At 54.5% G+C, this 23,573-nt stretch overlaps 2 protein-coding genes and 1 long non-coding RNA gene across 3 annotated transcripts in view; 2 read left to right on the top strand and 1 right to left on the bottom strand.

Moving 5' to 3' along the window:
* LOC135288610 (low-density lipoprotein receptor-like) overlaps positions 1 to 3,914 on the top strand; it is a 27,510-nt gene extending 23,596 nt beyond the window's left edge. The window contains 4 exon segments of the mRNA XM_064401980.1: positions 1,151 to 1,288; positions 2,113 to 2,179; positions 2,794 to 2,868; positions 3,851 to 3,914. Of these exon segments, the coding sequence (XP_064258050.1) occupies positions 1,151 to 1,288; positions 2,113 to 2,179; positions 2,794 to 2,797 (209 nt within the window). The 3' untranslated portion in view covers positions 2,798 to 2,868; positions 3,851 to 3,914.
* Positions 3,915 to 4,162: 248 nt separating this feature from the next.
* Positions 4,163 to 5,133, bottom strand: LOC135288703 (uncharacterized). Its single transcript, XR_010351683.1, has 3 exons — positions 5,000 to 5,133; positions 4,928 to 4,958; positions 4,163 to 4,240 (listed from the first exon to the last, which is right to left on the bottom strand). It is a non-coding gene; the product is annotated as an uncharacterized LOC135288703 (long non-coding RNA).
* A 1,789-nt stretch (positions 5,134 to 6,922) lies between these two features.
* LOC135288609 (far upstream element-binding protein 2-like) lies at positions 6,923 to 23,061 on the top strand. The gene is given in 15 exon segments (XM_064401979.1): positions 6,923 to 7,177; positions 10,285 to 10,341; positions 10,344 to 10,392; positions 10,492 to 10,530; positions 11,888 to 11,927; positions 13,112 to 13,161; positions 13,681 to 13,752; positions 13,883 to 13,940; positions 15,496 to 15,538; positions 15,540 to 15,738; positions 16,461 to 16,558; positions 16,647 to 16,745; positions 19,210 to 19,312; positions 20,600 to 20,700; positions 22,648 to 23,061. Coding segments are annotated over 15 exon segments (1,608 nt in total). The 5' UTR covers positions 6,923 to 6,991.
* The last annotated feature ends 512 nt before the right edge of the window (positions 23,062 to 23,573 follow it).

Below are 23,573 nucleotides of genomic sequence, written 5' to 3'. Positions count from 1 at the left end.
CCCCGAAACACCCCGAAATCACCCCAAAAATATCCCCAAAATATCCTAAAAATATCCTGAAAGTATCCCCAAAATATCCCAGAAATATCCTGAAAATATCCCCAAAATATCCTAAAAATATCCCCTAAATATCCCCAAAATGCACCCCGACAGGCAGCCCCCAGGACCCCAAAAACACCCCAAAATATCCCCAAAAACATCCCCAAAATATCCTGAAATCACCCCAAAAATATCCCCTAAATATCCCCAGAATATCCCCAAAATATCATTAAAATATCTATAAAATATCCCCAAAATATCCTAAAAATATTCCAAAAAAATCCCAAAAATATCTCCAAAATATCCTGAAAATATCCCCAAAATATCCTGAAAGTATCATTAAAATATCCCCCAAAACACCCCAAAAATGTCCTGAAATCACCCCAAAAATATCCCCTAAATATCCCCAAAATATCATTAAAATATCCCGAAAATCACCCCAAAAATATCCTGAAAATATCAGTAAAATATCCCCAAAATATCCTAAAAATACCCCAAACACGTCCCCTAAATATCCCCCACCTGTGCCCCTCCCCCACCCTCACCTGAGCCCCTCCCCCACCTTTACCTGTGCCCCTCACCCTCAGGCCCCTCCCCCTCACTTGAACCCCTCCCCCTTTACCTGTTCCCCTCCCCCACCCTCACCTGAGCCCCTCCCCCTTTACCTGAGCCCCTCCCCCATCTTTACCTGTGCCTCCCCTCCCCCACCTTTACCTGAGCCCCTCCCCCTTTACCGGAGCCCCTCCCCCACTGTCATGTGTGCCCCTCCCCCCACCCTCACCTGAGCCCCTCCCCCACCTTTACCTGTTCCCCTCCCCCACCCTCACCTGAGCCCCTCCCCCTTTACCTGAGCCCCTCCCCAATGTCATGTGTGCCCCTCCCCCAGGCCCCTCCCCTGCCTTTACCTGAGCCCCTCACCCTCCCTCACCTGAGCCCCTCCCCCACCTTTACCTGTGCCCCTCACCCTCAGGCCCCTCCCCCTCACTTGAACCCCTCCCCCTTTACCTGTTCCCCTCCCCCACCCTCACCTGAGCCCCTCCCCCTTTACCTGTGCCCCTCCCCCACCCTCACCTGTGCCCCTCCCCCACGGTTACCTGTGCCCCTCCCCCAGGCCGGGACCGCTGCTCCGCCTCCCCCTGCTCGTTCCTGTGCCTCCCCTCCCCCGCCCGCGGCCCCGGCTCCGCCCCCTTCACCTGCGCCTGCCCCGACGGGGAGCACCTGGGGGGGGACGGACACACCTGCGAGACAGGTGAGACCCCCGGGACCCCCCCCAAAACCCCCCGGGACCCCCAGACCCCCTGGGACCCCCCCAAACCCACCCAGACCCCCCAACCCTGCCCCGACAGGGAGCACCTGGGGGGGGACGGACACACCTGCGAGACAGGTGAGACCCCCCCACCCAAATACACCTGTGAGACAGGTGAGACCCCCACCCAAAACACCCCGGGACCCCCAGACCCCCTGAGACCCCCCTCAAAACATCCTGGGACCCCCAGACCCCCGGGGACCCCCAAACCTGCCCCGACGGGGAGCACCTGGGGGGGACGGACACACCTGCGAGACAGGTGAGACCCCCCCCCCCAAATACCCCCGGGACCCCCAAACCCACCCAGAACCCCCAAACCCCCGTGGGACCCCCAGACCCCCCCAAACCCACCTGGGAGACAGGTGAGACCCCCAACCCAAATCCCTCCAGGGACCCCGAAAGCCCCCAGACCCCCCAGACCCCCCCCCAAACCCACCTGTGGGGCAGGTGAGACCCCTGGGACCCCCCCCAAATACCCCCGGGACCCCCAAACCCACCTGTGGGGCAGGTGAGACCCCCCCCAAACCTGCCAGACCCCCCAAATCCCCCTGGGACCCCTCCCCAAATCCCCCAAACCCACCTGGGAGACAGGTGAGACCCCTGGGACCCCCCCAAATCCCCCCGGGACCCCCAAACCTCCCCCAAACCCACCTGTGGGGCAGGTGAGACCCCCGAGACCCCCCCAGGTGACCTCACCTGTGCCCAGGTGACCCCTGACCCCCCCAAGCCCCTCCCCCCGCTGACCCCTCCCCCTCGTGTCCCCCCAGACCCCCCCGGGACCCCCCCAGCCCCCGAACCGGACCCTGAGCGCGGAGGGGAACAACGCCTCGGCAGGTGAGGCCACGCCCACCGACCACGCCCACCGTAAAAGGACCACGCCCACTGGCATGCCTGACTGTGTCCATTGGCCACGCCCACTGTTACAACTGACCACGCCCACCGACACACCTGCCCACTGCCATTGGCCACGCCCACTGACACACCTGGCCGTGCCCACCGACCACACCCATTCTAACAACAGACCACGCCCACCGTCACACCTGGCCACGCCCATTGGCCACGCCCAGTGACACACCTGGAAGTGTCCTCGACCACGCCCACTGACCACACAAGACCACGCCCACTGACTCACCTGGCCACGCCCATTGTCCACAACCATTGAGACAACTGACCCTGCCAATTAGCCACGCCCACTTCCACACAGGACCACGCCCACTGCTACACATGGCCACGCCCACCACCACACCTGGCCACACCCATTTTGTACATGGCCACGCCCACTGGGCACCCTAATGATATGTGCTGGCCACGCCCACTTCCATATTTGGCCACGCCCACTAGCCACACCCACTGACATCTGACCGCACCCACTGACATCTGACCCCACCCACCTGACCTCACCTGGCCACGCCCCCCAGCCACGCCCCCTGACCTCCCCTGTCCCACAGGTGACCTCGGCCAGGTGGGCGGGCCCAAGGGGGCGGGGCCGTTGATGACGTCACTGGGGATCCTGCTGCCCATTGGTACGGCCCGGGAGGGGGAGGGGCCAAAATTTGGGGGGGGTTGGGGGAGGGGAAATGTTGGGTGGGGCAAAAATGGGGAGGGGCTTGAAGGGGGGAGGGGCCAAAATGGGGGAGGGGCCACAAAATGGGGGAGGGGTCAAAAGGGGGGATCCAGAGGAGGGAGGGGCCCAAAGTGGGAGGGGGAGGGGTCAGAAATTGGGGGAGGGGTCCCAAAGTGGGCGGGGCCTCCTTCCCTGCAGTTTCCCCCCGTGGCCACCAGGGGGCGCCATGAATTGATCCCATTGGGGGGGGAAGTCCCCAAATTTTGGGGGGAATATCCCAAATTTTGGGGGTGGCAGAGGGAAATATCCCAGATTTTAGGGGAATATCCCAGATTTTGGGGTGAATATCCCAGATTTTAGGGGGAATATCCCTGTTTTTTGGGGAGATTTTGCAATTTTTTGGGTAAAAATCCCAAAATTTGGGGGGGAAATCCCAAATTTTAGGGGGAATATCCCAAATTTTGGGGTTGGCAAAGGGAAATATCCCAAATTTTGGGGTGAATAGCCCAGTTTTTTGGGGTAAAATCCCGGTTTTTTGGGTAAAAATCCCCGATTTTGGGGGTCGTCCCCTCCCTGCAGTTCCCACCCATGACCACCAGGCGGCGCCATGAATTGATCCCATTGGGGGGAAAAATCCCAAATTTTGGGGTTGGGAGAGGGAAATATCCCAAATTTTGGGGTGAATAGCCCAGTTTTTTGGGAAATATTCCCGTTTTTTTGGGAGATTTCCCGTTTTTTGGGGTAAAAATCCCCGATTTTGGGTGTCGTCCCCTCCCTGCAGTTCCCATTTGTGACCACCAGGCGGCGCCATGAATTAATCCCATTGGGGGTGAAAATCCCGGAATTTTGGGGGGAAAAAACCGAATTTTGGGGAAAAAACCCCAAATTATTTGGGTCTCCCCAAATTTCGGGGTCCCCCTGACCCCCCCGTGTGCCCCCAGGGCTGGCGCTGTGCCTGGCGGCCGCGGGGCGGGCGCTGTGGCGGGGCTGGCGCCGGCGCAGCACCAACAGCATCAGCTTCAGCAACGCCGCCTTCCGGAAGGATCCGGAACACCTGGAGGGGGCGGGGCTGGGCGAGGCGCAGGTGAGCACCTGGGGAAGGGGGCGGGGCTTGGGGGGACAGGTGAGGGGACCCCCAGGTGACCCCGCTGTGTTCCCGCAGTGGCCGCTGACGGCTGAGGACGATGAGGCCTGAGGGGCCGGGGGAGGAGAGACCCCCCGGGACACCTGGGGACACCTGGGGACACCTGGATGGACACCTGGGGACACCTGGGGACACCTGGATGGACTTGGGTGCACCTGGATGGACACCTGGGGACACCTGGGTGCACCTGGGGACACCTGGGGACACCTGGATGGACTTGGGTGCACCTGGGGACACCTGGGGACACCTGGATGCACCTGGATGCACACCTGGATGGACACCTGGGGACACCTGGGTGCACCTGGATGCACACCTGGATGGACACCTGGGGACACCTGGGTGCACCTGGGGACACCTGAGGGACATCTGGGAATACCTGGGACACACCTGGGACACACCTGGATGGACTTGGGCGCACCTGGGCACACCTGGAGATGCCTGAGGGACATCTAGGGATACCTGGGGACACCTGGGGGACATCTGGATGCACCTGGGTGCACCTGGATGGACACCTGGGGACACCTGGGGGACATCTGGGGACACCTGGACACACCTGAAGACACCTGGAGATGCCTGAGGGACATCTGGGCACTCCTGGGTGCACCTGAGGGACACCTGGGGACACCTGAGGGACACCTGGGAATACCTGGGACACACCTGGATGGACTTGGGGACACCTGGGTGCACCTGGGGGACATCTGGACACACCTGAAGACACCTGGGGGGCACCTGAGGGACACCTGGAGATCCCTGAGGGACACCTGGGTGCTCCTGGGGACATCTGGGACACACCTGGGTACACCTGAAGATACCTTGGGGACATCTGGATGCACCTGGGGGACACCTGGGCACACCTGGGGACACCTAGGTGCACCTGGGACACACCTGGGGACATCTGGGCACACCTGGATGCACCCGGAGCCACCTGGGGAACATCTGGACACACCTGAAGACACCTGGGGGCACCTGAGGGACACCTGGATGCTGCTGTGAACACCCAGGGGACATCTGGGAACACCTGGCGACACCTGGATACACCTGGGGGACATCTGGGTGCACCTGGGGCCACCTGGGTGCACCTGGATGGACACCTGGGCACACCTGGAGATACCTGAGGGACACCTGGGGGACATCTGGGGACACCTGGAGACACCTGGGGACACCTGGGTGCGCCTTGAACACACCTGGGTACACCTGAGGGACAGCCGGGAATACCTGGACGCACCTGGGAACACCAAAAACCACCTGGGCGTACCTGGGAACACCTGGATGGACACCTGGATGCACCTGGGCACACCCAAACACACCTGGACAAGGCCACGCACGCCTGGACGTGAGTGCAGACACACCTGGGCAAGGCCGTGCACACCTGGACGCACCTGGGCACGAATGTAGACGCACCTGGGCACACCTGGATGAGGCTGGGCACACCTGTCTGTGCTACTCTCACCTCTTCTCACCTGTCCTCTCAGCGGTTCTCACCTGTTCGTACCTGTCCATGCTGCTCTCACCTGTCCGTACCTGTGCACACCTGTCCTGACCCCTCCTCTCATTCCTCTCACCTGCTCTCACCTGTCCCCACCTGTGTCCTCACCTGTCCGTGCTGATCTCACCTGGCTGTCCCTGTTCTCACCTGTCCCCACCTGTTCTCACCTGTCCTCACCTGTTCTCACCTGTCCCCACCTGTTCTCACCTGTCCTCACCTGTGCTCACCTGTGCTCACCTGTCCTCACCTGTTCTCACCTGTTCTCACCTGTTCTCACCTGTCCCCCACCTGTTCTCACCTGTTCTCACCTGTCCCCACCTGTTCTCACCTGTCCTCACCTGTTCTCACCTGTTCTCACCTGTTCCCACCTGTCCCCACCTGTGCTCACCTGTCCTCACCTGTTCTCACCTGTCCTCACCTGTTCTCACCTGTCCTCACCTGTTCTCACCTGTCCCCACCTGTGCTCACCTGTTCTCACCTGTCCCCACCTGTCCTCACCTGTTCTCACCTGTTCTCACCTGTGCTCACCTGTCCTGTCCCGGTTCTCCCCTCCCCCCTCCCCTCTCCAGGTGTTCCCCGCTGTCCCCGGCTCCGTTTTTTAGGATTTTTTAAAATTTTTTATTTTTAACCAAAATCCCGCGGATTCGGCCCAAATCGAGGCCGCCGCGGAAAGGGGCGGGGCCAATGTGGCCACGCCCTCGTGACGTCAATAAAGGTTTATTTATTGACCTCTGAGTGAGCGGATTGGGGGCGGGGCCTGGGGAACGCTCCGCGCTCGCTGATTGGTCGCGGTTTCCCTCCAAAACGGCCGCGCGCTGCTGATTGGACGCCGCGCGCGCAGGGACGCGCGCCATTGGCTGGGCGAGCTGCCAATCAAAGGGCAGAGGCGGGCGCGGCTGTGATTGGCCAGCGAGTTTCCCGCCGCTGATTGAGCCGCTCGCCTGTCAATCTAAGGAAGCCCCGCCTCTCCCGCGCCACGCGCTCTATTGGCCGCGCTGGCTGTCAGTCAAACGCGTCCTCCAATCGTTGCGCAGCGTGGGCGGGAGGGGAAATCCCCGCAAGCTATTGGTGGGGCAAAACGTCAATCACTCCTCGCCCCGCCTTCCCCGTGATTTCCGCTTCCTCCACCAATCGCGGCGTATCGCGGGGCCGCCCAGCCGCTGATTGGCTGCGCTCCCTCAGTCCCGCCCACGCCCTTCGTCCATCCCCTCATTCCCATTGGCCCAGCGCGCCGTCACTCACCCCAACACCCCTCAATCGCAGCGCGCCGGCTCCTTCCTTCCTCCCATTGGCCGCCGCTCTCTACCTTCATAATCTGATTGGCCAACACACCTGTCGCTCAACGCCAACCCGCGCGCCGATTGGCGGAGCCCCTCCGGTGGCGGGCGGGCCTCCCAGCGTGCCCCGCGCGGCCTGAGGCGAGCGCGGCCCGTTCCCGTCGCCGCCTCCGCCATGTCCGAGTTCGGCCCCGCGCCGCCCCCGCCCCCCCAGCCCGGGGCCGCCCCCTCCGCGCCCCCCTCAGCCGGGCCCGGGGCCGGCCCGGGAGGAGGCGGCGGCGGCGGCGGCAGCGGAGGCGGCGGCGGCGGCGGCACGGGGCGGAAGGACGCGTTCGCCGACGCGGTGCAGCGGGCTCGGCAGGTGAGGGGAGCGGCGGGGCGGCGGGAGGCGGCGGGGGCGGGCGGGGATCCCCCCCGAGCCTCCCCGGGGCGCCGCGGCCCCGCCCCCACCGGCCCGGTAAGGCCCCTCCCCCCTCCCCTCAGCGCGGGGGTCGCGGGGGGGGGGGGGGAGGGGAGCGCGCCCCTCCCCCCCCCTCACGGTTTTTCCCGCCTTTTTTTTTTTCCCGCCTTTCCTTTCCCCCTTCTTTATTTTTTTTTTAATTTTTAAATTTTATTTCGGTTCGGTACCGTAATTACGGGCTCGAGGCGCCTCTACCGTAATGTCCGACCCCGCGGGGTTAATTGGTGGAGGGTTAATTGGAGTAATTAGCGGGGTTGGGGTGGGTGGAGGCGCGGTGGGGATGGGGAGGGGGCGCCGGGGGGGATCCTGAGGGGGTTTGGGGGGTTCTGAGGGGGCTTGGGGGGTTCTGAGGGGGTTTGGGGGGAATTTGAGGGGTCCTGAGGGGTTTTGGGGGGTCTTGAGGGGGTTTTGGGGGAATTTGGGGGATCCTGAGGGGTTTTGGGGGGTCTTGAGGAGTTTTGGGGGATCCTGAAGGGTTTGGGGGGGGAGTTTTGTGGGGTTCTGAGGGGGTTTTGGGGGTCCTGAGGGGGTTTTGGGGGTCTTGGGGGGGTTTGGGGGGAATTTGGGGGATCCTGAGGGGGTTTTGGGGGTCTTGGGGGGGATTTTGAGGGGTCCTGAGGGAGTTTTGGAGGGTTCTGAGGGGGTTTGGGGACAATATGGGGGATCCTGAGGGGGTTTTGAGGGGTCCTGAGGGGTTTTGGGGGGTCTTGAGGGGGTTTGGGGGGTCCTGAGGGAGTCTGGGGAGATTTTGAGGGGTCTTAGGGGAGTTTGGGGGCTCCTGAGGGAGTTTTGGGACAATTTGGGGGGTCCTGGGGGAGTCTGGGGAGAATTTGAGGCGTCCTAGGGGAATTTTGGGGGGATTTTGAGGGGTCCTGAGGGGTTTGGGGTGAATTTGGGGGGTCCTGAGGGGGTTTAGGGAGAGATTTTGAGGGGTCCTGAGGGGTCTGAGGGAGGTTTTAGGGGTCCTGAGGGAGTTTGGGGGGGTCTTGGGGGGGGATATTGTGGGGGTTGTGAGGGGGGTTTGGGGGTCCTGAGAGAGTTTTGGGGGGAATTTGGGGAATCCTGAGGGGGTTTGGGGGGATTCTGAGGGGTTTTTGGGGGGAATTTGGGGGATCCTGAGGGGGTTTGGGGGGATTCTGAGGGGTTTTTGGGGGGAATTTGGGGGATCCTGAGGGGGTTTGGGGGATTCTGAGGGGGTTTTGGGGGGAATTGGGGGGGTCCTGAGTGGTTTTGGGGCGTCCTGAGGGGTCTTAAAAAGGTTTTGAGGGGAATTTGGGGTCTCCTGGGGGAGTTTTGGGAGGATTTTGAGGGGTCCTGAGGGGTTTTGGGGGGAATTTGAGGGGTCCTGAGGGGGTTTTGGGGGGTCCTGAGGGGCCTTGAAAGTTCTGAGGGGAATTTGGGGTCTCCTGGGGGAGTTTCGGGGGGGTTTTGGGGGGTCTTGGGGGGGATTTTGTGGGGTTGTGAGGGGGTTTGGGGGGCTCCTGAGAGGTTTTGGGGGGTCCTGAGGGGTCAGGGAGGGATTTTGGGGGGGTCCTGAGGGAGTTTTGGGGAGTCTTGATGAGGATTTGGGAGATTTTGGGGGGTCCTGAGGGGACTCAGGGAAGGATTTTGGGGATTCCCAAAATTTGGGGGAAATTTGGGGGGTCCTGAGGGGGTTTTGGGAGCGATAACTTTGGGGGTGGCCCCAAAAAAGAGAATTTTGGGGAAGTTTTGGGGGTCTTGGCGTGAGTTTGGGGGGCATTTTTGGGGTGATTTTGTGGCTTTTTGGGATTTTGGAACGATCTTGTGGGATTTTGAGGTAATTTTGGGTCATTTTAGGGCAATTTTGGGGTGATTTTGTGGGTTATTCTGAATTTTAGGGTGATTTTGTGGCATTTTTTGGATTTTTGGGGTAGTTTTGGGGTATTTAAGGTGGCTTGGGGCATTTTTGGGTGATTTTGTGGGATTTTAGGACATTTTAAGGTAATTTTTGTGGGCTTTTGGGGCATTTTAAGGTGATTTTGGGACAATTTTGGGATAAATTAGCATATTTTAAGGTGACTTTGGGGTGTTTTGAGCCATTTTAGGTGATGTGGGACTTTGAGATCATTTTGTGGGATTTTGGGGCATTTTAGGGCAATTTTGGGGTAATTTTGTGGCTTTTTTTGGATTTGGGAGTAATTTTGGGGCAATTTTAGAGCAATTTTGGGGTCATTTTGGGTTTTTTTTTTATTTTCGGGCACTTTGGGGTCATTTTGTGGGATTTTGGAGTAATTTTGGGGCATTTTAAGGTGATTTTGGGTGATCTTGTGGGATTTTGAGGTAATTTTTTTGGATTTTGGGGCATTTTGTGGGATTTTGGGGTCGTTTTGGGCTGATTTTGGGGCAATTTTAGGGCAATTTTGGTGAATTTTGGGGCATTTAAAAGTGATTTTGGGGTACTTTGAGGCATTTGAGGTCATTTTGTGGGAATTTGGGTCATTTTAGGCTGATTTTGGGGCAATTTTAGGGTAATTTTGGCAAATTTTGGGGCATTTAAAGGTGATTTTGGGGTAGTTTGAGGCTTTTTGGGTGATGTGTGATTTTGAGGTCATTTTGTGGGATTTTGGAGTCATTTTATTGGATTTTGAGGTCATTTTGTGGGATTTTGGGTAATTTTTGGGCAATTTTAGGGCAATTTTGGTGAATTTTGGGGCATTTAAAGGTAATTTTGGGACATTTAAAGGTGATTTTTGTGGTACTCTGAAGCATTTTGGGTGATGTGTAATTTTGTGGATTTTGAGGTCATTTTATAGGATTTTGAGGTCATTTTGGGGTGATTTTGGGGCATTTTAAGGCGATTTTATGGGATTTTGGTGCAATTTTGGGATAATTTCACTGCATTTTTGCTGCATTTTTATGTCTTTTCCTCCTTGTTTCCTTTCTTGCTGTTCCTCTGAGTATTTAACCTTTCCAGTTGAGCTTTTTGGGGTGAATGTTGAGCTTTTTGGGGTCCTCATCCCCCCCAAATTTCCCTGTGCCCCCCCCAGATCGCCGCCAAAATCGGGGGGGACGCGGCGCCGCCCGTGCCCAACAACAACGCCCCCCCCCCGATTTTGGGGGGTTTGGGGGGCAGAAACGGCAGCTGGAGGATGGAGGTGAGGGGGGACTCACCCAAAACCCGGGGGGGACCCCAAAATTTGGGTGGGGAGGGGGGATTTGGGGGGGGTCTTTAACCCAAAAATCTGCGCCCTCAGATCAGCCCGAGAGCAAGAAACTGGCGGCACAGGGGGAAGGTGAGTGGGGTTTGGGGGGTGCTGAGGGGGGTTTGGGGGGTCCTGAAGGGGATTTGGGGGTCCCCAGAGGGATTTTGGGGGGTCCTGAAGGGATTTAGGGGGGATTTTAGGGGGGTTTGGGGGGGGCTCTTGGTTGTCGCCAGTAGGGGGCGCTGTGCAATGTCCCATAGGGATTTTGGGGGGGGTCCCAGAAGGTTTTTGGGGGTCCCAGGGAGGTTTGGGGGTTCCTAAAGGGTTTTGAGGGGTCCCCAGGGGGATTTGGGGGGGTTCTGAAGGGATTTTGGGGAAGATTTTGGGGGGGGCTCAGGGTTTTTTGGGGGGCTCTTGTAGTACCGGGTTATCACCAGCAGGGGGCGCTGTGCAATGTCCCAAAGGGATTTTCGGGGGGTCCCTGAGGGGTTTTTGGGGGGTCCTTGGTGGAACTTGGGGTCCCTGAAGGGTTTTTGGGTGTCCCCAGAGGAGTTTTGGGGGGTCCTAAAAAGTTTTTTTGGGGGGCTCAGGGATTTTGGGGGGCTCTTGTAGTACCGGGTTGTCGCCAGTAGGGGGGCGCTGTGCAGTGTCCCAAAGGGATTTTGGGGGGGTCCCTGAGGGGGTTTGGGGGGTCCCAGTGGAATTTGGGGTCCCTAAAAGGATTTTGGGGGCATTCTGAAGGGATTTGGGAGGGTCCTGAAGGGTTTTGGGGGGCTCAGGGTTTTTGGGGGGGGCTCCTGTAGTAGCGGGGTGTCTCCAGCAGGGGGCGCTGTGCAATGTCCCATAGGGATTTTGGGGGGGTCCCCAGAAGGTTTTTGGGGGTCCCAGGGAGGTTTGGGGGTTCCTAAAGGGTTTTGAGGGGTCCCCAGGGGGATTTGGGGGGGTTCTGAAGGGATTTTTGGGGGAGATTTTGGGGGGCTCTGGGTTTTTTGGGGGGCTCCTGTAGTACAGGGTTATCACCAGCAGGGGGCGCTGTGCAATGTCCAAAGGGATTTTGGGGGGTCCCTGAGGGGGTTTGGGGGGTCCCGGTGGAATTTGGGGGACCTCAAGGATTTTTGGGGGGTTCCAGAGGGGGAATTTTGGGATCCCTGAAGGGTTTTGGGGGGATTTGGGGTTTCGAGGTCCCCCCCAAACCGGGGATTTTGGGGGGATTTGGGATTTGGGGGGGTTTTGGGGTCCCCCCAAACCGGGGACCCCCACGGAGGGCTCAGGTCGGGGACTTGGGGGGGATTTGGGGAGGGATTTTGGGGGGATTTGGGTTTTTGGGGGTCCCCAGTTTGGGGGGACCCCCACGGAGGGCTCAGGTCGGGGATTTTGGGGGGATTTGGGGTTTTGGGGGTCCCCGGTTTGGGGGGACCCCCACGGAGGGCTCAGGTTCCCCCCCCAGCGCTGCCAGCACCGATGGGGCCCATCCACCCCCCCGCCAGGTACGGGATTTGGGGGGATTTGGGGGGGTCTCGGGGGGCTTTTGTGGGATTTGGGGGGGGATTTGGGGTTTTGGGGTTTTTTTGGTGCTTTTATGGGGGGGTTGTGGGGTTTCTGGGGGGTTTTGGGGGGATTTGGGGGGGTCTCGGGGGGCTTTTGTGGGATTTTTGGGGGGTCTCGGGGTGGTTTGGGGGGGATTTGGGGTTTTTGGGGTGTTTTTTTTTGTGCTTTTATGGGGTTTTTATGGGGGGGTGGGGGTTTTGATGGGGTCTTTTGGGGGAGATTTGATGGGGATTTGGGGGGGATTTGGGAATTTTGGGGATTTATTGGAGATTTTATGGGGTTTTTGGGGGGGGTTGGGTTTTTAGGGGGTCTCAGTGGGCTTTTGTGGGATTTTTGCAGGGGAATTTGGTTTTTTTTTGGTTTTTTTGGTGCTTTTATGGGGGGTTTGGGGTTTTTATGGGGTTTTGGGAGGTTTCTATGGGGTTTTGGGGGGATTTTGGGGGGTCTCTATGGGGTTTTTGTAGGATTTGGGGTTTTTGGGGTTTTTTTGTGCTTTTATGGGAGGTTTTGGGGTTTCTGTGGGGTTTTGGGGGGTTTCTGTGGGTTTTTGGGGGGGTCTCGGGGGGGCTTTTGTGGGATTTTTGAGGGGTTTTAGGGGGGATTTGGGGTTTTTGGGTTTTTGTTGTGCTTTTATGGAGTTTTTAATTGGGGTTTTGGGGTTTTTATGGGGGTTTGGGCGGTTTCTATGGGGTTTTGGGGGGTCTCGGGGGGATTTTATGGGATTTTTGGGGGGTTTGGGGGTTTTTATGGGATTTTGGGGGGGTTTGGGGTTTTAGGGGATTTTATGAGATTTTTGGAGGTGTTTTGGGATATTTGTGGGATTTTTGGGGGGTTTTCTGGGTATTTTGGGGAATTTTGGGTTATTTGTAGGATTTCTGGGGTGTTTTGGGGATATTTATGGGATTTTTGAGGTGGTTTTAGGGTATTTATGGAGTTTTTGGGTGTTTGAGGTGTTTTTGGATATTTATGGGGTTTCTGGGTTGTTTTTGGGGTGGTTTTGGGATATTTATGGAGGTTTTGGGTGTATTTATGGGATTTCTGGGGTGGTTTTGGGGTATTTGTGGAGTTTTTGGGGTATTTTTGGTGTTTTTTGGGGTATTTATGGGATTTTTGTGCTCGCCAGGACGACGGTGACCGAGGAGTACCGGGTTCCTGACGGGATGGTCGGCCTCAGTGAGTCTGGGGGGCTTTGGGGGGGATTTTGGGGGGTCCCAGGGATTTGGGGACCCCCTGGAGAATTTTGGGGACACCCCAAAACCCCAAGTTTGGGAGTTTTGGGGTTTTTTGGGGGGGATTTTGGGGCAAAAGTTGTTTTTTTGGGGGGGTTCCCACAGCTTTGGGGTGATTTTAGGGGGGATTTTGGGGGGTCCCAGGGGGGCTTTGGAGGGTCCCAGAGATTTGGAGATTTTGGGGGGTGGTCTCAAGGATTTGGGGGTGCTCTTAGTCCCTTGGGTGACTTTGGGGACCCCCCCCAAATCCCATTTTGGGGGGGCTTTTAAGGGGCTTTTGGGATTTTGGGGCAGTCCCAGGGTTTTGGGCCGATTTTGGGGGTGAATTTGGGGGGGTCCCGGGGGGGTTTGGGGAGTCCCAGAGATTTGAGGATTTTGGGGGGTGGTCTCAAGGATTTGGGGGTGCTCTTAGTCCCTTGGGTGACTTTGGGGACCCCCCCAAACCCCCATTTTCCCCCCACAGTCATCGGCCGGGGGGGAGAACAGATCAACAAGATCCAGCAGGACTCGGGGTGCAAAGTTCAGATCTCCCCAGGTATGGGGGGCACAGGGGGGACCCCAAAACCTTCCTGATCCCCCCCAAACCGTGGGGGACACCCCAAAAAATGTGGGGGACCCCCCCTGAACCCCGTTTTTTTTTGTGGTTTTGCTCCCCCCCTCCCCAGATAGCGGCGGGTTACCCGAGCGCAGCGTGTCCCTGACGGGCTCGCCGGAATCCGTGCAGTGAGTGACCCCAAAGCCACCCTGGGGACCCCAAAGCCACCCTGGGGACCCCAAAATCATCATGGGGACCCCAAAATTGTCCTTGGGAGGATCAAAATCATCCTGGGGACCCCAAAATTGTCCTTGGGAGCACCAAAATGGCACCTGGGGACCCCTTAGTGACCCCAAAACCACCCTGGGGACACCAAAATCATCATGGGGACCCCAAAATTGTCCTTGGGAGGACCAAAATGGCACCTGGGGACCCCTTAGTGACCCCAAAACCACCCTGGGGACCCCAAAATCATCATGGGGACCCCAAAATTGTCCTTGGGAGGATCAAAATCATCCTGGGGACCCCAAAATTGTCTTTGGGAGCACCAAAATGGCACCTGGGGACCCCTTAGTGACCCCAAAACCACCCTGGGGACACCAAAATCACCCTGGGGACCCCAAAATTGTCCTTGGGAGAACCAAAATGGCACCTGGGGACCCCTTAGTGACCCCAAAACCACCCTGGGGACACCAAAATCACCCTGGGGACCCCAAAATGGCACCTGGGGACCCCAAAATCACCCTGGGGACCCCAAAATTGTCCTTGGGAGGACCAAAATGGCACCTGGGGACCCCAAAATTGTCCTTGGGAGCACCAAAATGGCACCTGGGGACCACTTAGTGACCCCAAAACCACCCTGGGGACCCCAAAGCCACCCTGGGGACCCCAAAATCATCCGAGGGACCCCAAAATTGTCCTTGGGAGCACCAAAATCACCCTGGGGACCCCAAAATTGTCCTTGGGAGCACCAAAATCACCCTGGGGACCCCTTAGTGACCCCAAAACCACACTGGGGACGCCAAAAATGGCACCTGGGGACCCCAAAATGGCACCTGGGGACCCTAAAATCATCCTGGGGATACCAAAATCGTTCTGAGGACCCCAAAATTGTCATTGGGATCCCAAAAAGGCACCTGGGAACCTCAAGATTGTCCTTGGGGGCACCAAAATCGTCCTTGGAGAACTCAAATCCCCCCTAAACTCCCCCTAAATCTTCCTAAACACCCCCAATTCCCCCTAAACCTCCCCAAATCCCCCCAAACCCCTCCAAATCCCCCCCAAACCTTTTCAAATCCCCTCTAAAGCCCCCCAAATTCCCTCTAAACCTCCCCAAATCCCCCCAAATTCCCCCAAATCCCATTTAAACCTCCCCAAATCCCCTCTAAACCTCCCCAAATCCCATTTAAACCTCCCCAAATCCCCTCTAGACCCCCCCAAATACCCCTCAGTGACCCCCAAACCCCCTCCCCAGGAAGGCCAAGGCCCTGCTGGATGACAAAATCCCCCCCAAATCCCCCCCAAATCCCCCAAATCCCCCCTAAACCTCCTCAAATCCCTCCTAAACCTCCCCAAACCTCCCCAAATCCCTCCTAAACCCCCCTAAACCTCCCCAAATCCCCCCCAAACCTCCCCAAATCCACCCTAAACTCCCCTAAACCTCCCCAAATCCCCTCTAAACCTCCCCAAATCCCATTTAAACCTCCCCAAATCCCCTCTAAGCCCCCCCAAACCCCTCCCCAGGAAGGCCAAGGCCCTGCTGGACGACATCGTGTCCCGAGGCCGGGGGGGGACCCCCGGGACCCTTCCCCGACGCCGCCAACGGGCAGAACGGGACGGTGCAGGAGCTGATGATCCCCGCGGGCAAGGCGGGGCTGGTCATCGGCAAGGGCGGGGAGACCATCAAACAGCTCCAGGTCACCCCCAAAATCCGGTTTGGGGGGGATTTGGGGGAGTTTAGGGGGGATTTGGGGAGGTTCAGGGAGAGTTAGAGGAGATTTGAGGAGGTTTGGGGGCGGTTTGGGGCAGTTCGGGGGAGGTTTGGGGAGGTTTAGGGGGGTTTTGAGAAGGTTTTGGGGTGTTTTGGGGAGGTTTAGGGGGGGTTTGAGGAGGTTAAGGGGGGATTTGAGGAGGTTTAAGGAAGTTTAGAGGGGATTTGGGAAGTTTAGGGAGGTTTAGAGGGGATTTTAGAAGGTTTGAGGATGTTTAGGGGAGGTTTGAGGAGGTTTAGGGAGGATTTGGGGAGGTTTGGGAGGGATTTGAGAAGGTTTAAGCCGGTTTAGAGGGGATTTAGGGAAGTTTAGGGAAGTTTGGAGGGGATTTAGGGGGATTTTAGGAGGTTTAGGGGGGATTTTAGGAGGTTTAAGGTGCTTTAGAGAGGATTTGAGGAGGTTTAGGGAGGATTTGGGGAGGTTTAGGGGGGATTTGGGGAAGTTTAGGGGGGGTTTGGGGGGATTTAAGGAGGTTTAGGGGGGATTTAAGGAGGTTTAGGGGCATTTGGGGCAGTTTTGGGGGGTTTAGAAGAGATTTGGGGGGTTTGAGGAGGATTTGGGGAGGTTTAGAGGCAGTTTAGGATTATTTATAAGTTCCTTGGATTGTTTTTTTTGGATTCTTTTTTATTTTTTGTGATTCCTGCTCTATTTTTGTGATCTCTAATTTATTTTTGTGGTGAGATCTCCCCCTAAATTCTCTTTTTTTTTCTCTTTTAGGAACGAGCGGGGTAAAAATGATCCTGATCCAAGACGGTTCCCAAAACACCAACGTGGACAAACCCCTGCGGATCATCGGCGAGCCCTACAAAGTGCAGGTCAGGAACCCCAAAAAAACCCCCAAAATGACCTGAAAAAACCTCAAAATTTAAGGAATTCACCCCAAAAATGTGCCCAAATTCCCAGCAAGCCTGTGAGATGGTGCTGGACATCCTGAGGGAGCGGGACCAGGGAGGATTCGGAGACCGCTCGGATTACGGCGCCCGCCTGGGCGGGGGGATCGACGTGAGTGGGAGCCCAGAATCAGCCCAAAATCATCCTAAAATTACCCCAAAATCAGCCCAAAAATCACCCAGAAATCGCCCCAAAATTACCCTGAAATCACCCTAAAAGCCACCCTGAAATCACTCCAAAATCAGCCAAAAATTACCCTGAAATCACCGTAAAATACGCCCTGAAATCACCCCAAAATCATCCTGAAATTCACCCATAAGTCAGCCCAAAGTCACCCAAAATTACCCCAGAATCACCCCAAAATTACCCTGAAATCAGCCCAAAAATCACCCAGAAATTACCCTGAAATTTCCCCAAAATCATCCTAAAATTACCCCAAAATCAACCCAAAAATCACCCTGAAATCGGCCCAAAAATCACCCTAAAATTACCCTGAAATTTCCCCAAAATCATCCTAAAATTACCCTGAAATCAGCCCAAAAATCACCTTAAAATTACCCAGAAATTTCCCCAAAATCATCCTAAAATTACCCTGAAATCAGCCCAAAAATCACCCTAAAATCACCCAGAAATTGCCCCAAAATCATCCTAAAATTACCCCAAAATCAGCCCAAAAATCACCCAGAAATCACCCTGAAATTGCCCCAAAATCATCCTAAAATTACCCCAAAATCAGCCCAAAAATCACCCAGAAATCGCCCCAAAATCATCCTAAAATTACCCTGAAATCAGCACAAAAATCACCCAGAAATCATCACAAAATTACCCTGAAATCACCCCAAAATTACCCTGAAATCACTCCAAAATCACCCTGAAATTACCCCAAAATCAGCCCAAAATTCATCCAGAAGTCGGCCCAAAATCATCCCAAAATCACCCTAAAATCACCCCAAAATCAGCCCAAAATTACCCTGAAATCAGCCCAAAATTCACCCGTAAGTCAGCCTAAAATTACCCTGAAATTGCCCCAAAATCATTTTAAAATTACCCTGAAATCAGCCCAAAAATCACCCTAAAATTACCCTGAAATTGCCCCAAAATCATCCTAAAATTACCCCAAAATCAGCCCAAAAATCACCCTAAAATCACCCAGAAATTGCCCCAAAATCATCCTAAAATTACCCCAAAATCAGCCCAAAAATCACCCAGAAATCACCCTGAAATTGCCCCAAAATCATCCTAAAATTACCCCAAAATCAGCCCAAAAATCACCCAGAAATTGCCCCAAAATCATCCTAAAATTACCCCAAAATCAGCCCAAAAATCACCCAGAAATTGCCCCAAAATCATCCTAAAATTACCCTGAAATCAGCCCAAAAATCACCCAGAAATTGCCCCAAAATAATCCTAAAATTACCCCAAAATCAGCCCAAAAATCACCCAGAAATCGCCCCAAAATCATCCTAAAATTACCCCAAAATCAGCCCAAAAATCACCCAGAAATCACCCCAAAATCATCCTAAAATTACCCCAAAATCAGCCCAAAAATCACCAGAAATTGCCCCAAAATCATCCTAAAATTACCCCAAAATCAGCCCAAAAATCACCCAGAAATCACCCCAAAATCATCCTAAAATTACCCCAAAATCAGCCCAAAAATCACCCAGAAATTGCCCCAAAATCATCCTAAAATTACCCTGAAATCAGCCCAAAAATCACCCAGAAATTGCCCCAAAATCATCCTAAAATTACCCCAAAATCAGCCCAAAAATCACCCAGAAATCATCACAAAATTACCCTGAAATCACCCCAAAATTACCCTGAAATCACTCCAAAATCACCCCAAAATCAGCCCAAAATTACCCTGAAATCAGCCCAAAATTCACCCATAAGTCAGCCTAAAATTACCCTGAAATTGCCCCAAAATCATCCTAAAATTACCCTGAAATCACCCCAAAATCATCCTGAAATTCACCCAGAAGTCAGCCCAAAATCGCCCCAAAATTACCCTGAAATCACTCCAAAATTTCCATTTTTTAATACCAAAAATCCAATTTTTAATGCCAAAAAATCCAATTTTTAATGCCAAAAAATCCAATTTTTAAGATTAAAAAATCTTATTTTTTCAACATGAAAAACCTGATTTTCAGGGCAAAAAAATCCAATTTTTGAGATTAAAAAAATCCCATTTTTCATCACAAAACCCCTGAGTTTTATGGCAAAAAAATCCAATTTTTAAGCCCAAAAAAAATCCAATTTTTACGCAAAAAAAATTCCAATTTTTAATGCCAAAAAATCCAATTTTTGATATTAAAAAATCTCATTTTTTCAACATGAAAAATCCAAATTTTAGGACCAAAAAATCCAAATTTTGAAACCAAAAAATCCAATTTTTAAAGGTGAAAAATTCCAATTTTTAATACCAAAAAAATCCAATTTTTACGCGAAAAAATCCAATTTTTAAAGCCAAAAATTCCAATTTTTTCCCCCCAAACCCCCCAGATTTTTTTCCCCGCCCGTTATTATTGTGGGGAGGGGTCTGGCCCCTGAGCCCCCTCCCCAAATTCCCCGCCAGGTGCCGGTGCCGCGTCACTCGGTCGGGGTCGTGATCGGGCGCAGCGGGGAAATGATCAAAAAGATCCAGAACGACGCCGGCGTGCGCATCCAGTTCAAGCAGGGTGAGACCCCTCCCCAAATTCCTGACACAGAGAGAGAGACCCCTCCCCAAATTACAGACCGAGACCCTCACAGAGACCCCTCCCCGTTTATTGGGGTGGGGGATTTGGGGAGGGGGATTTGAGGAATTTGAGTTTGGGGAATTTGAGGATTTGAGTTTGAGGAATTTGGGGAGGGGGCTCTGAGGATTTGAGGAGGGGGATTTGAGGAATTTGGGGAGGGGGATTTGAGGAGGGGGATTTGGGGAATTTAAGGATTTAGGGAGGGGGATTTGCGGATCTGAGTTTGGGGGATTTGGGGAGGGGGATTTGGGGAGGGGGAAATGATCAAAAAGATCCAGAACGACGCCGGCGTGCGCATCCAGTTCAAGCAGGGTGAGACCCCTCCCCAAATTCCTGACACAGAGAGAGAGACCCCTCCCCAAATTACAGACTGGGAGAGAGACCCCTTTATTGGGATGGGGAATTTGGGGAGGGGGAAATGATCAAAAAGATCCAGAACGACGCCGGCGTGCGCATCCAGTTCAAGCAGGGTTAGACCCCTCCCCAAATTACTGAGAGAGAGAGACCCCTCCCCAAATTACAGACCGCGACCCTCACAGAGACCCCTCCCCATTTATTCGAGGGGATTTGGGGAGGGGGATTTGAGTTTGGGGAATTTGAGGATTTGAGTTTGAGGAATTTGGGGAGGGGGCTCTGAGGATGTGAGGAGGGGGATTTGAGGAATTTGGGGAGGGGGATTTGAGGAATTTGGGGAGGGGGATTTGGGGAGGGGGATTTGAGGAAGTTGGGGAGGGGGAAATGATCAAAAAGATCCAGAACGACGCCGGCGTGCGCATCCAGTTCAAGCAGGGTGAGACCCCTCCCCAAATTACTGAGAGAGCGAGACCCCTCCCCAAATTACAGACTGAGAGAGAGACCCCTCCCCATTTATTTGGGGTCATTTGAGGAGGGGGATTTGAGGAATTTGGGGAGGGGGATTTGGGGAATTTGGGGAGGGGGATTTGGGGAATTTGGGGATTTCAGTTTGGGGAATTTGGGGAGGGGGCTCTAAGGATTTGGGCAGGGGATTTGAGGAATTTGGGGAGGGGGCTTTGGGGCAGAACCATTGAATGATTTCTTGCAGAGCCCGGGGCAATTTGAGGAGGGGGATTTTGGGGTCATTTGAGCAGAGAATTTTGCGAAACTTCGGGAATTCGAGGAGGGGTCTTTAAAGAACTTGCCGAGGTATCTTTAAGGAATTAGAGGAGGGGTCTCACCGCGAATCCCCCTCCCCAAATTCCCCCCCAGACGACGGCACGGGGCCGGAGAAGATCGCGCACATCATGGGACCCCCGGAGCGCTGCGAGCACGCGGCGCGCATCATCAACGAGCTGCTGCAGAGCCTCAGGGTGACTTGGGGAGGGGGCTTCGCCCTGGGGAGGGGGCTTCGGGCTCAGGGCATCACCCACGAGCCGCTGAAAAACCTCCGGGGAATTTGGGGAGGGGGCTGCACCTTGGCGAGGGGGATTTGGGGGCTGAAGTCAGCAGCGATTTCTTATAGAGGCTGTGGGAGTTTGGGGAATTTGGGGAGGGGGATTCGGGGTGGGGAGGGGGCTTCGCCTTGGGGAGGGGGCTTTGGGCTCAGGGCATCACCCACGAGCTGCTAAAAAACTTCTGGGGAATTTGGGGAGGGGGCTTCGGGGTGGGGAGGGGGATTTGGGTCTGGGAAGGGAGATTTGGGGTTGGCATCATCAACGAGCTGCTGCAGAGCCTCAGGGTGATTTGGGGAGGGGGCTTCGCCCTGGGGAGGGGGCTTCGGGCTCAGGGCATCACCCAGGAGCTGCTGAGAAACTTCTGGGGAATTTGGGGAGGGGGCTTCGGGGTGGGGAGGGGGATTTGGGTGACTGAACCTTTAACGATATCTTAGAGAGGGTGTGGGAGTTTGGGGAATTTGGGGAGGGGTCTTCACTTTGGGGAGGGGGCTGCACCTTGGGGAGGGGGCTTTGGGCTCAGGGGATCACCCACGAGGTGCTGAGAAACTTCTGGGGAATTTGGGGAGGGGGCTTCGGGGTGGGGAGGAGGATTTGTGGAATTTGAGGAGGGGGCTTCGGGGAATTTGGGGATTTTGAGGAGGGGAATTTGGGGAATTTGGAGAGGGGGCTTCGGGGGTTATTTTGGGGAGGGGGATTTGGGAAATTTGAGGGGGGGGATTTTGGGAATTTGGGGAGGGGGATTGGGGGAATGTGGGGAGGGGGCTTCGGGGTCGGGTCAGCGGCTGGTTTAGGGCTGGTTTGGAGCCATTTCATTGAATTTTTGGGGGATTTTTTGGGGCTTTTTTAGGGACTTTTGGGGTGTTTTAGGGACGTTTTTGGGGCTTTTTGGGGATTTTTTTGGGGTGTTTTAGAGCTCTTTTAGGGCATTTTTAAGGACTGGTTTTAGGGATTTTTAGGGATTTTTTGGAGTGTTTTAGGAATGGTTTTGGGGTATTTTAAGGATTTTTTGAGGTGTTTTAGGGCTGGTTTTTTGGGGTATTTTAGAGCTGTTTTAGGGACTTTTTTGGGGTGTTTTAGGAATGGTTTTTTGAGTATTTTAAGGATTTTTTGGGGTGGTGTTTTAAGGACTTTTTTGGGGTATTTTAGAGCTCTTAGGGTGTTTTTTAAGCAGTTTTTAAGGGCTTTTTAGGGACTTTTTGGGGTGATTTAGGGATTTTTTTGGGGTGTTTTAGGGAATTTTTTGGGGTATTTTAGAGCTCTTTTAGGGCCATTTTAGGGATTTTTTTGGGGTGCTTTAGGGCCGTTTTGGGGTTTTTTTAGGGTTATTTTAAAGCTGCTTTAGACCTACTTCAGAAACATTCTCTGGACATCTTATTTTATGTATTTTAAGGACATCTTATTGCTGTTTTTTGGGGTGTTTTAGGAATGTTTTTGGGGTGTTTTTGGGGTGTTTTAGGGCTTTTTTTAAGGAGTGTTTTTAGGACTTTTTAGGGATTTTTTTGGGGTGTTTTAGGAGTGGTTTTTGGGTATTTTAGGAATGGTTTTTTTGAGTATTTTAAGGATTTTTTGGGGTGTTTTAGGGACTTTTTTGGGGTATTTTAAAGCTGTTTTAGGGCTTTTGTTAAGGAGGGTTTTTAGGCGGTTTTAGGGTGTTTTAAGGATTTTTTTGGGGTGTTTTAGGGATATTTTTTGGGATATTTTAGAGCTCTTTTAGGGCTGTTTTGGGGGTTTTTTTGGGGTTATTTTAAAGCTATTTTAGAAACATTCTCCGGGCTACTTTAAGGACGTCTTCTTGCTGTTTTTTTGGGGTGTTTTCCCCCTCTTTTGGGGGTCCCACCCCTGTCTGACGCCCCCTCCCCACAGAGCGGCCCCCCAGGACCCCCGGGGCCGGGGCTGCCCCCGGGGGGGCGCGGCCGGGGCCGGGCTCAGGGCACCTGGGGCCCCCCCGGGGGGGAAATGACCTTCTCCATCCCCACCCACAAATGTGGGCTGGTCATCGGGAGAGGTGAGGAGGGGGAGACCCCCCGGGACCCCTCCCCAAAATCCCAAATCCTAAATCCCTTCCCTGAACCGCTGAATTCATCCTCAGTTCTAAAAATCCCGTTAAATGGCACCGAAATTGTCACAAATGGCCCCAAAATCCTGCCCCAAATGGCCCCAAAATCCTGCCCCAAATGGTCCCAAAATCCCCAGAAATGGCCCCAAAATCCTGCCCCCAATGGCCCCAAAATCCTGCCCCAAAATCCAACCCTAAATGGCCCCAAAATCCAACCCTAAACGGCCCCAAAATCCCCAGAAACGGCCCCAAAATCCAACCCCAAAATCCCTCCCCAAACAGCCCCAAAATCCCCAGAAATGGCCCCAAAATCCTGCCCCAAAATTCATGGAAATGGCCCCAAAATCCCTCCCCAAAATCCCCAGAAATGGCCCCAAAATCCAAACCCAAACAGTCCCAAAATCCCTCCCCAAACGGCCCCAAAACCCTGCCCCAAATGGCCCCAAAATCCTGCCCCAAATGGCCCCAAAATCCCCAGAAATGGCCCCAAAATCCTGCCCTAAACAGCCCCAAAATCCCCACAAATGGCCCCAAAATCCAGCCCAAAAATCCCCAGAAATGGCCCCAAAATCCTTCCCAAAACAGCCTCAAAATCCAATCCCAAATGACACCAAAATCCCCAGAAATGGCCCCAAAATCTTGCCCCAAACGGCCCCAAAAATCCCACCCCAAATGGCCCCAAAATCCAACCCCAAACAGCCCCAAAATCCAACCCCAAAATCCTCCCCAAACA

The sequence above is a fragment of the Passer domesticus genome, chromosome 34 (genome assembly GCF_036417665.1).
Source record: "Passer domesticus isolate bPasDom1 chromosome 34, bPasDom1.hap1, whole genome shotgun sequence".
NCBI lineage: Eukaryota > Metazoa > Chordata > Aves > Passeriformes > Passeridae > Passer > Passer domesticus.
Note: the sequence above shows the minus strand (reverse complement) of the source record. Positions and strands in the feature narration are given on the sequence as shown.